The sequence below is a fragment of the Salmo salar genome, unplaced genomic scaffold (assembly GCF_965601325.2).
Source record: "Salmo salar unplaced genomic scaffold, fSalSal1 ptg000152l, whole genome shotgun sequence".
NCBI lineage: Eukaryota > Metazoa > Chordata > Actinopteri > Salmoniformes > Salmonidae > Salmo > Salmo salar.
In genome coordinates, this window is record NW_027675323.1 from 1859968 (window position 1) to 1872500 (window position 12533).

At 40.0% G+C, this 12533-nt stretch overlaps 1 protein-coding gene across 1 annotated transcript in view; it reads left to right on the plus strand.

Moving 5' to 3' along the window:
* Nucleotides 1-9320: 9320 nt before the first annotated feature.
* The window catches only part of LOC145867024 (E3 ubiquitin-protein ligase TRIM47-like), a 6631-nt gene continuing 3418 nt past the window's right edge, over nt 9321-12533 (plus strand). Inside the window, exons 1-2 of the mRNA XM_082971067.1 lie at nt 9321-9968; nt 10401-10496. Of these exons, the coding sequence (XP_082827193.1) occupies nt 9372-9968; nt 10401-10496 (693 nt within the window). The 5' untranslated portion in view covers nt 9321-9371. The remainder of the gene's footprint in view (nt 9969-10400; nt 10497-12533) is intronic.

Below are 12533 nucleotides of genomic sequence, written 5' to 3' on the forward strand. Positions count from 1 at the left end.
ACACAACTCTTGTAAATGTACTGTCCTAACATACTCTAAATTTATGCTTTCGCCGTAAAACCTTTTTGAAATCGTAAAACGTGGTTAGATTCAGGAGATGTTTATCTTTCAAAGGGTGTAAAATAGTTGTATGTTTGAAAAATTTGAATTTGGACATTTATTTGGATTCAAATTTGCCGCTCTTGAAATGCACCTGCTGTTGATGGAGTGCACCATGGGGGGGACGCTAGCGTCCCACCTAGCCCATAGAGGTTAAACAACGGGGCAGCTATTATTAGCTGGACTCCCGTCCTGAGCCATTGGCTTGAGCTGGAGCGGCTGTTATTTAAGTCCCACCGTGGGACTATGCTGGTGTTGTATACTTCAGTTGTATTGTTGTCACTTGTCCAAGGGCCCAGACAACAGCTAACAATGAAAAGACTGACCACGAAAGCAAAAGAAATGATGCATAGAGTCCGGTCCTGGTCTTTCTATGGCCACTGGGGTCACATATGACGATTCATCGGCTGGTGCATCTTCGTCTGGGTTGTGGGGCACTTTCCTGCAGTGGCTTGCGTGAACCCACGTCAACCGCTCTGCAACCATCAGGAGCACCTGGAATGGACCAGTCCAGCGCTGTTGGTGCCAAGTCTTTCTGCGGAGGTCTTTGTTGATCACTCAATCTCCTGGCTGCAATTTGTGGAGCTGTCCTCCTTTTGGTTCAGGCAAAGCCACTTTTATCCTGGGGAAAATAGACTTCAGAACATTGTTGAGTGCAGCACAGTAGCTTACCATTTGATCCTCGCAACCCGTCAGTGTCAAACTGTTCTGTGGGAACGGGGTGTTTAGGATTCCCATGGGTCTTTCTGTGAGTATTTCATGAGGTGCTAAACCAGGGGGTACGATGTGCACGTCCATGCATGTACATCCGAGCCAGAGGCATTACTGTTACCTATGACAATCCGGTCTCAACCTTCCTCTGACTACATTGTTAGTCATACAAACCACAACTCCTCCCCTTTTACACAATGGTCTTGGCCATTCTCATTCCCCCAGGCCATTGGCAGATCAGAAACATCCTGTAGAGAAAACAGGTTTTAAACATAGATGGGTATTGCAACAAAATAGCCTCCAACAAGTTCTCAACCAATTTATCAAATCAAATGTATTTATATAGCCCTTCTTACATCAGCTGATATCTCAAAGTGCTGCACAGAAACCCAGCCTAAAACCCCAAACAGCAAGCAATACAGGTGTAGAAGCACGGTGGCTAGGAAAAACTCTGTAGAAAGGCCAGAACCTAGGAAGAAACCTAGAGAGGAACCAGGCTATGAGGGGTGACCAGTCCTCTTCTGGCTGTGCCGGGTGGAGATTATAACAGAACATGGCCAAGATGTTCAAATGTTCATAAATGACCAGCATGGTCAAATAATAATCATCACAGTAGTTGTCGAGGGTGCAACAAGACAGCACCTCAAGAGTAAATGTCAGTTGGCTTTACATAGCCGATCATTGAGAGTATCTCTACCACTCCTACAGTCTCTAGAGAGTTGAAAACAGCAGGTCTGGGACAGATAGCACATCCGGTGAACAGGTCAGGGTTCCAGCAGGTCTGGGACAGCAGGTCTGGGACAGGTAGCACGTCCGGTGAACAGGTCAGGGTTCCATAGCCGCAGGCACAACAGTTGAAACTGGAGCAGCAGCACGGCCAGGTGGACTGGGGACAGCAAGGAGTCATCATGCCAGGTAGTCCTGAGGCATGGTCCTAGGGCTCAGGTCCTCCGAGAGAGAGAGAGAAAGAGAGAAAGAGAGAAAGAGAAAGAGAGAAAGAAAGAAAGAAAGAAAGAAAGAAAGAAAGAAAGAAAGAAAGAAAGAAAGAAAGAAAGAAAGAAAGAAAGAAAGAAAGAAAGAGAGAAAAAGTCTCCACCTCAATCACTTCCTTAACTTCTCTAGGGCCGGTGGGACGAAATCGTCCCACCTACGTAACAGCCAGTGGAATCCTGTGGCGCGTTATTCAAATACCTTAGAAATGCTATTACTTCAATTTCTCAAACATATGACTATTTTACACTATTTTAAAGACAAGACTCTCATTAATCTAACCACACTGTCCGATTTCAAAAAGGCTTTACAGCGAAAGCAAAACATTAGATTATGTCAGGAGAGTACCCAGCCAGAAATAATCAGACACCCATTTTTCAAGCTAGCATATAATGTCACAAAAACCCAGAAGACAGCTAAATGCAGCACTAACCTTTGATGATCTTCATCAGATGACACACCTAGGACATTATGTTATACAATACATGCATGTTTTGTTCAATCAAGTTCATATTTATATCAAAAAACAGCTTTTTACATTAGCATGTGACGTTCAGAACTAGCATACCCCCGCAAACTTCCGGTGAATTTACTAAATTACTCACGATAAACGTTCACAAAAAGCATAACAATTATTTTAAGAATTATAGATACAGAACTCCTCTATGCACTCGATATGTCCGATTTTAAAATAGCTTTTCAGTGAAAGCACATTTTGCAATATTCTCAGTAGATAGCCCGGCATCACAGGGCTAGCTATTTAGATACCCAGCAAGTTTAGCACTCACCAAAGTCAGATTTACTATAAGAAAAATGTTATTACCTTTGCTGTTCTTCGTCAGAATGCACTCCCAGGACTTCTACTTCAATAACAAATGTTGGTTTGGTCCCAAATAATCCATTGTTATATCCAAATAGCGGCTTTTTGTTCGCGCGTTCAAAACACTATCCGAACGGGTAAATAAGGGTGACGAGCATGGCGCATTTCGTGACAAAAAAAATTCTAAATATTCCATTACCGTACTTCGAAGCATGTCAACCGCTGTTTAACCTCTTGGGGCTATGTGGGACGCTAGCGTGCCCCCCGTGGTGCACCCTATCAACAGCAGGTGCATTTCAAGAGCGGCAAATTTGAATCCAAATAAATGTCAAAATTCTAATTTTTCAAACATACAACTATCTTACACCCTTTGAAAGATAAACATCTCCTTAATCTAACCACGTTGTCCGATTTCAAAAAGGTTTTACGGCGAAAGCATAAAGTTAGATTATGTTAGGACAGTACATTGACAATAGTTGTGTGTAATGTTTTGTCAATTCAAAGACAGGCGTCACCAAAACCATAAAATCAGCTAAAATTATGCACTAACCTTTGACAATCTCCATCAGATGACACTCCTAGGACATTATGTTAGACAATACATGCATTTTTAGTTCTATCAAGTTCATATTTATATCCAAAAACAGCGTTTTACTATGGCGTTGATGTTGAGGAAATCTTTTCCCTCCAATACCGCCAGTCAAATCAGCACCTCAAATTAAATAATTAAAATTAGAAAACATTGGTAAAATATTATATTGTCATTCAAAGAATTATAGATTTACATCTCTTGAATGCAACCGGATTGCCAGATTTAAAAATAACCTTACTGGGAAATCACACTTTGCAATAATCTGAGCACTGCGCCCAGAAAAATACGCTTTGAGATACAGACTAACCGCCATGTTGGAGAGATCTAAAATCGAAAATACTATGTAAATAATCCATTACCTTTGATTCTCTTCATCAGATGTCACTTCCAGGAATCCCAGGTCCATAACAAATGTAGTTTTGTTTGAAAAAGCTCATAATTTATGTCCAAAAAGCTCCGTGTTGTTAGCACATGATCTAAGCCCGCCGGACTTCTCTTCATGAAAGAAGAGAAAAAATATTTACGTTCGTTCAAACATGTCGAACGTTGTATAGCATAAATCATTAGTGCCTTTTTTAACCAGAACATGAATAATATTCAAGGCGGACGATTGCATTCTCTTTTAAAACGTATTGGAACGAGACTACCCAACATGAACTCGCGCGCCAGAGTCTAATCGGCCATCACCGTTCCAAGGCTCTTGTTCGGTCAGATCTCACAGTATAAGACTAAAAACACTTTGTAAAGACTGGTGACATCTAGTGGAAGCCATAGGAAGTGCTCAACGATTAATAAGCCCCTGTGTGTTTCAATGGCATAGGCTTAAAGGTAATTCAACACATCAGGTATCCACTTCCTGTCAGAATTTGTCTCAGGGTTTTGACTGCCATATGAGTTCTGTTATACTTACAGACACCATTCAAACAGTTTTAGAAAATTCAGAGTGTTTTCTATCCAAACCTGAACAATAATATGCATATTCTAGCTTCTGAGTTGGTGTAGGAGGCAGTTAAAAATGGGCACATATTTTTTTTCAAAATTCTCAATACTGCCCCCTATCCCCAAGAGGTTTTAACACAGCTGTGAGTAGTTATTTTTTTCATTTTTTCATTTTTGACAAAATGAGCAGTCCTGGAAGTGACAGATTTTGACTCATATTGAGTGATAAGACTGAGCTATTTAAAAACACTTTTTCAACATTTCAAGATAGCAGTTAGTTCAGTTTGATCTTACTAAAGACAGCTGTATATTCTTTTTTTTGACCCAAAAATATTCTATGTTTGAAGGCTGTCAACTTCTTGTCAGGAGGAGAATCACTTAGCCTTTCAACTAATTTTCAAATGATAGCATGCCTATTTAAAAACACTTTTTCAACATTTCAGCCAACATGTTATTTTTACTCAGCGTAGGCCTCGGACTGAAGGTCTGTCTGCACTGAGGACAGCTATAGACCCCTTTCAGAACATCCTGATCCCAGCAGCCCTCAATACAGCTCCTACAGTAACTGTGCCCACAGGCAGTAGTGACAGGCTCCTTCAGTAGATCCAGACAGACAGAACAACAGAACTGGTCCTGGTCCAGCAGAACTCCCTGTTGAGCCATTTGGACGGTTGTTCACTCTCACATAGACAGACGACACAGAGACTCAGATCAGTTTCGTTTCCTCAGAAGAGAGTTTGTGAAGGGGGATGGACTTCCTGGTTCTGCCAGAGGGGTGGGGTTAGAGGGAGGGAGGAAGAGAGAGGAACTGCATGCAACAGCAAGAGGGAGACAAATAGTCTTGTTCCTTGGTTAGAGCCCTTAACGTGGAATAAATGAAATAATGAATCTTAAAATGTGAGTTATTAGAATATAAAGGGTAACCGTTTCTATGAAGTACATATTAGAATTATTTTAATGACCTTTATAATGCCTTATAATACACTTATGTGTTCTAATAAGCAATAAGGCCTGAGGAGGTGTGGTATATGTAAGGATTGCGGACCTGGTGGCAGTGAAGTCAGACGCAGGAGAGCAGAGATAGGTAATAGCCGGAGCAGTTTAATACAAAACGAACCTACATGGGTACAAAACCCAATGCGCACCAGTAACAGAGTACAAGCACTTACAAACAAACAATTCCACACAAGGACATGGGGGGAACAGAGGGTTAAATACACAACAATTCATGATGGAAATGGAAACCAGATGTGTAAGAAAACAAGACAAAACAAATGGAAAATGAAAAAAAGTGGATCGACAATGACTAGAAGACCGGTGACGCCGACCGCCGAACAAGGAGAGGAAATGACTTCGGTGGAAGTGGTGACAGTATATGGCTAATATACAGTACCACGGCTAAGTGCTGTTTTTAGGCACGACGCAAAGCGGATTGAGAATTATGTAACACTTTCAAAAATACAATCAAATAAAAATGTTATTGGTCACATACACATATTTAGTAGATGTTATTGTGGGTGTAGTGAAATGCTTGTGTTCCTGGTTCCAACAGTGCAGTAGTATCTAACAATACACCCTAATGTAAATGTCACAGGTGTCGTAGGGTTTAGACCAAGACGCAGCGGGAAAATGTACACTCATCTTCTTTTATTAAAGGACAAAGAACAGGCCAGTAAGGCACAAAGCTATACACAGCAACAATCTGCCACAAAACCCCATGACAAACAAACTCCTAATTATAGGAACTTCAATCAGAGGCAACGATAACCAGCTGCCTCCAATTGAAGGTCCAACCCCAATTAACTAAACATAGAACTACAATAGACAAGACAGAACATAGAAATACACTAACATAGAACATAGACTAACAAACCCCGGACCACATAAACCAAACACCCCTCTACCTAAATACATAGCCTGAACCACATAAACCAAACACCCCTCTACCTAAATACATAGCCCGAACCACATAAACCAAACACCCCTCTACCTAAATACATAGCCCGAAACACATAAACCAAACACCCCTCTACCTAAATACATAGCCCGAACCACATAAACCAAACACCCCTCTACCTAAATACATAGCCCGAACCACATAAACCAAACACCCCTCTACCTAAATACATAGCCCGAACCGCCTAAAACAAACACCCCCTGCCACGTCCTGACCAAACTACAAAAACAAATAACCCCTATTACTGGTCAGGACGTGACAGTAAAAAGTAAAGGAATTAAGAAATATAGAAATATTAGGATGAGCAATGTTGGAGTCCTGGAATATAAATATATATACTGAGTATATACTGTGTGTATATGTGTGTATATATATATATGTGTGTATATATATATATATACACACACACACACACAGAACCAGTCTGGAGTATATATATATATATATATATATATATATATATATATATATATATATATATATATACACACATATATATACACACACATATACTCCAGACTGGTTCTGTGTGTGTATATATATATATACTCCAGACTGGTTCTGTGTGTATATATATATACTCCAGACTGGTTCTGTGTATATATATATACACACAGAACCAGTCTGGAGTATATATATATATACACACACAGAACCAGTCTGGAGTATATATATATACACACATATACACAGTACCAGTCTGGAGTATATATATATATACACAGAACCAGTCTGGAGTATATATATATATATATACACACAGTACCAGTCTGGAGTGTATATATATATATACACAGAACCAGTCTGGAGTATATATATATATATATATATATATATATATATATATATATATACACACACAGAACCAGTCTGGAGTATATATATATATACAGTACCAGTCAAATGTTGGGACACACTTACTCATTCAAGGGTTTTTCTTTATTTTTACATTCATGTCGTTTCTCTTTGCTTATTTGAGCTGTTCTTGCCATAATGTGGACTTGGTCTTTTACCCAATAGGGCTGTCTTCTGTATACCAACCCTACCATGTCACAACACAACTGATTTGCTCAAATGCATTTAGAAGGAAAGAAATTCCACAAATTAACTTTAACAAGGCACACCTGTTAATTGAAATGCATTCCAGGTGACTATCTCATGAAGCTGGTTGAGAGAATGCCAAGATTGTGCAAAGCTGTCATCAAGGCAAAGGGTGGCTACTTTGAAGAATCTCAAATATAAAATATATAAATATAACACTTTTTTTGGTTACTACATGATTCCATATCTGATATTTCATAGTCTTGATGTCTTCACTATTATTCTACAATGTTGAAAATAGTACAAATAAAGAAAAAGCCTTAATTGTTCTAAAACTTTTGACCGGTAGTGTATATATAAATGTAAAGGGATGTATAGGTAATATGGATCAAATATGTAGTATAGTAGTTATATAGGATGAACCAGTTATATAGAATAAAAATGTATATACTGTATTCTAGTCATGGTTCATCCTATATAACTACTGCTGCCCACTTCATATGTATATACTGTATTCTAGTCCTGGTTCATCCTATATAACTACTGCTGTCCACTTCATATGTATATACTGTATTCTATATAACTACTGCTATCCACTTCATATGTATATACTGTATTCTAGTCATGGTTCATCCTATATAACTACTGCTGTCCACTTCATATGTATATACTGTATTCTAGTCATGGTTCATCCTATATAACTACTGCTGTCTACTTCATATGTATATACTGTATTCTAGTCATGGTTCATCCTATATAACTACTGCTGCCCACTTCATATGTATATACTGTATTCTAGTCCTGGTTCATCCTATATAACTACTGCTGTCCACTTCATATGTATATACTGTATTCTAGTCCTGGTTCATCCTATATAACTACTGCTGTCCACTTCATATGTATATACTGTATTCTAGTCCTGGTTCATCCTATATAACTACTGCTATCCACTTCATATGTATATACTGTATTTTAATCATGGTTCATCCTATATAACTACTGCTATCCACTTCATATGTATATACTGTATTCTAGTCCTGGTTCATCCTATATAACTACTGCTGTCCACTTCATATGTATATACTGTATTCTAGTCATGGTTCATCCTATATAACTACTGCTGTCCACTTCATATGTATATACTGTATTCTAGTCATGGTTCATCCTATATAACTACTGCTGTACATCTACTATTCTTCAGATATACTACAGATGTACTCCAAATTGTCTATGCATCACATCACAGTACACAGTGTATATATATATATATATATATATATATATATATATATATACATTGCTTGTCCTAATATTTTCATTGACTTTTTAGATTTGCCCTCTGTGAGCTGGGAACACAAGCATTGATAGATATTACTGCACTGTTGGAGCCAGGAACACAAGCATTGTTAGATATTACTGCACTGTTGGAGCCAGGAACACAAGCATTGTTAGATATTACTGCACTGTTGGAGCTGGGAACACAAGCATTGTTAGATATTACTGCACTGTTGGAACTAGGAACACAAGCATTGTTAGATATTACTGCACTGTTGGAGCCAGGAACACAAGCATTGTTAGATATTACTGCACTGTTGGAGCTGGGAACACAAGCATTGTTAGATATTACTGCACTGTTGGAACTAGGAACACAAGCATTGTTAGATATTACTGCACTGTTGGAACCAGGAACACAAGCATTTCACTTCACCCACAATAACATCTGATAAATATGTGTATGAAACCAATGAAATAAAATGTGATTGTATTGTTGAAAGTGTTAGATAATTCTCAATCCGTGTTGTGTCTTGTCTAAGAACAGCCCTTAGCCGTGGTACTGTATAATAACCATATATCACACCTCCTCAGGACTTATTGATTTATAAGGCATTATAAAGGTGATTAAAATAATGATACATACGTACTTCATAGAAAACTGTTACCCTTCATATATTCTAACAACTCACATTTTAAGATTCATTATGTCATGTGTTCCATGTTATGGGCTCTAACCAAGGAACAAGACTATTTGTCTCCCTCTTGCTGTTGCATGCAGTTCCTCTCTCTCTTCCTCCCTCCCTCTAACCCCTCCCTCCCTCCCTCTAACCCCACCCCTCTGGAAGAACCAGGAAATCCCTCCCCCTCCCACAAACTCTCTTCTGAGGAAACGAAACTGATCTGAGTCTCTGTGTCGTCTGTCTATGTGAGAGTGAACAACCGTCCAAATGGCTCAACAGGGAGTTCTGCTGGACCAGGACCAGTTCTGTTGTTCTGTCTGTCTGGATCTACTGAAGGAACCAGTCGCCATCCCCTGTGGACACAGTTACTGTAGGAGCTGTATTGAGGGCTGCTGGGATCAGGATGTTCTGAAAGGGGTCTATAGCTGTCCTCAGTGCAGACAGACCTTCAGTCCGAGGCCTACGCTGAGTAAAAATAACATGTTGGCTGAGCTGGTGGAGAAACTGAAGAAGACAGGACTCCAGGCTGCTCCCCCTCCTGCTCTGTGCTATGCTGGACATAGAGATGTGGCGTGTGATGTCTGCACTGGGACCAGAAAGCAGAAAGCCCTCATGTCCTGTCTGGTGTGTCTGGCCTCTTACTGTGAGACTCACCTCCAATCTCACTACGAATCTCCTGCTTTGAAGAGGCACAAGCTGGTCAAAGCCACCGCACAACTACAGGAGAAGATCTGCTCTCATCATGACAAACTGCTGGAGGTTTACTGTCGTACCGATCAGCAGTGTATCTGTTATCTGTGTACAATGGATGAACATAAAGGCCATGATACAGTGTCAGCTGCAGCAGAGAGGACTGAGAAACAGGTAAGACCAGAACAACTTATTGGTGACTGTCTGATAAACAAAGAATTCAAGATACAGTAGGAACTAAGGCTGTTTGAATATGAGATCATTGAAATGAAATTAATCCTCAGCAGAACAAATATGAACACAAACCTTGAGTATATTGATATGTCAACCCAGATTCTCCAGATGTATCACCATTTTATAATGTCAAACACTATTATCATTCTGAATGGCCTTTTATGAGTCCAAAGTTCAGTCTCAACCTGTTGATACATGTAGTCCTACCATAAAAACTATAATCATTCACATAGCAACAAATAAATATCATTTAGTAAATGGACCATCCATTTTTTAGACCTTCCTCTCTATGGGCCCTATGTCACATTACTATACTATTGATCTACTGGACTAATAAAGCTTGATAGCTCATTGAAGAGTGATTCTCCACAGAGGCAGCTGGAGATGAGTCAGCAGAAGGTCCAGCAGAGATTCCAGGAGAGAGAGAAGGAGCTGAAGGAGCTCCAACAGGCTGTGGAGTCTTTCAAGGTGAGTATTGTTGACCAGAGGAGACACACCATTTCACCTGTCTCCTCCAGTCAGAGAGAGAGAGAGAGAGAGGTAGAGGGGCCCCTATCCAATCCCACTGACCCCACTGTTGGGAACAGGTTGTCACTGCTGAGGCAGTGAAGAAAGTAGAGGAGGATGGGTCAAGGCTGAAGGATCCTGAGAGGATCCCTGTGAGTAGTAGATCTGTGACAGCACAGAGGGATGGGCCAACCAGCGATATATGCTTCAGTAAGGTTGGCTTCTTAGTGTTCATAGCAAATGGTTATCAACTGTACCGCAGAAATGGAATGTAAATCACAGAAAAAAATATGTTGTTTTTGTGGCAGCTGCAGAGAAGTATTTGGTCATACTAGATTTGACTTCAGAAGAGTTCCAGGGTGTGTTGAGTGGTGGTGTCCCGTCCTCCCAGGTCGTTGGCCTGGTGCAGGAGCAGATAGGGTCAAAGTAGTGGAATGGGGGGTAGTGGGTTTTAATGAGTGTAGGGTTAGTTGGCCTGGTGCAGGAGCAGATAGGGTCAAAGTAGTGGAATGGGGTAGTGGGTTTTAATGAGTGTAAGATTAATTGGCCGGGTGCAGGAGCAGATAGTGTCAAAGTAGTGGAATGGGGTAGTGGGTTTTAATGAGTGTAGGGTTAGTTGGCCTGGTGCAGGAGCAGATAGGGTCAAAGTAGTGGAATGGGGTAGTGGGTTTTTAATGAGTGTAGGGTTAGTTGGCCTGGTACAGGAGCAGATAGGGTCAAAGTAGTGGAATGGGGTAGTGGGTTTTAATGAGTGTAGGGTTAGTTGGCCTGGTGCAGGAGCAGATAGGGTCAAAGTAGTGGAATGGGGTAGTGGGTTTTAATGAGTGTAGGGTTAGTTGGCCTGGTGCAGGAGCAGATAGGGTCAAAGTAGTGGAATGGGGTAGTGGGTTTTAATGAGTGTAGGGTTAGTTGGCCTGGTGCAGGAGCAGATAGGGTCAAAGTAGTGGAATGGGGTAGTGGGTTTTAACCTCTATGGGCTAGGTGGGACGCTAGCGTGCCACCCGTGGTGCACTCCATCAACAGCAGGTGCATTTCAAGAGCGGCAAATTTGAATCCAAATAAATGTCAAAATTCAAATTTTTCAAACATACAACTATTTTACACCCTTTGAAAGATAAACATCTCCTTAATCTAACCACGTTTTACGATTTCAAAAAGGTTTTACGGCGAAAGCATAAATTTAGAGTATGTTAGGACAGTACATTTACAAGAGTTGTGTGTAATGTTTTGTCAAGTCAAAGACAGGGTCACCAAAACCATAAAACCAGCTAAAATGATGCACTAACCTTTTACAATCTCCATCAGATGACACTCCTAGGACATTATGTTAGACAATGCATGCATTTTTAGTTCTATCAAGTTCATATTTATATCCAAAAACAGCGTTTTACTATGGCATTGATGTTGAGGAAATCGTTTCCCTCCAATAACCGGCAGTCAAGTCAGCGTCACAAATTAAATAATTAAAATTAGAAAACATTGGTAAAATATTATATTGTCATTTAAAGAATTATAGATTTACATCTCTTGAACGCAATCAACTTGCCAGATTTAAAAATAACCTTACTGGGAAATCACACTTTGCAATAATCTGAGCACTGCGCCCAGAAAAATACGCGTTGCGATACAGACTAGACGTCATGTTGGGGAGATCTAAAATCGAAAATACTATGTAAATAATCCATTACCTTTGATTCTCTTCATCAGATGTCACTTCCAGGTATCACAGGTCCATAACGAATGTAGTTTTGTTCAAAAAAGCTCATCATTTATGTCCAAAAATCTCCGTCTTGTTAGCACATGATCTAAGCCAGCCGGACTTCTCGTCATGAACGAGGGGAAAAAATATATTTCCGTTTGTTCAAACATGTCAAACGTTGTATAGCATAAATCATTAGGGCCTTTTTTAACCAGAACATGAATAATATTCAAGGTGGACGAATGCATACTCTTTTATAACGTATTGGAACGAGGGTACCCAACATGAACTCGCGCGCC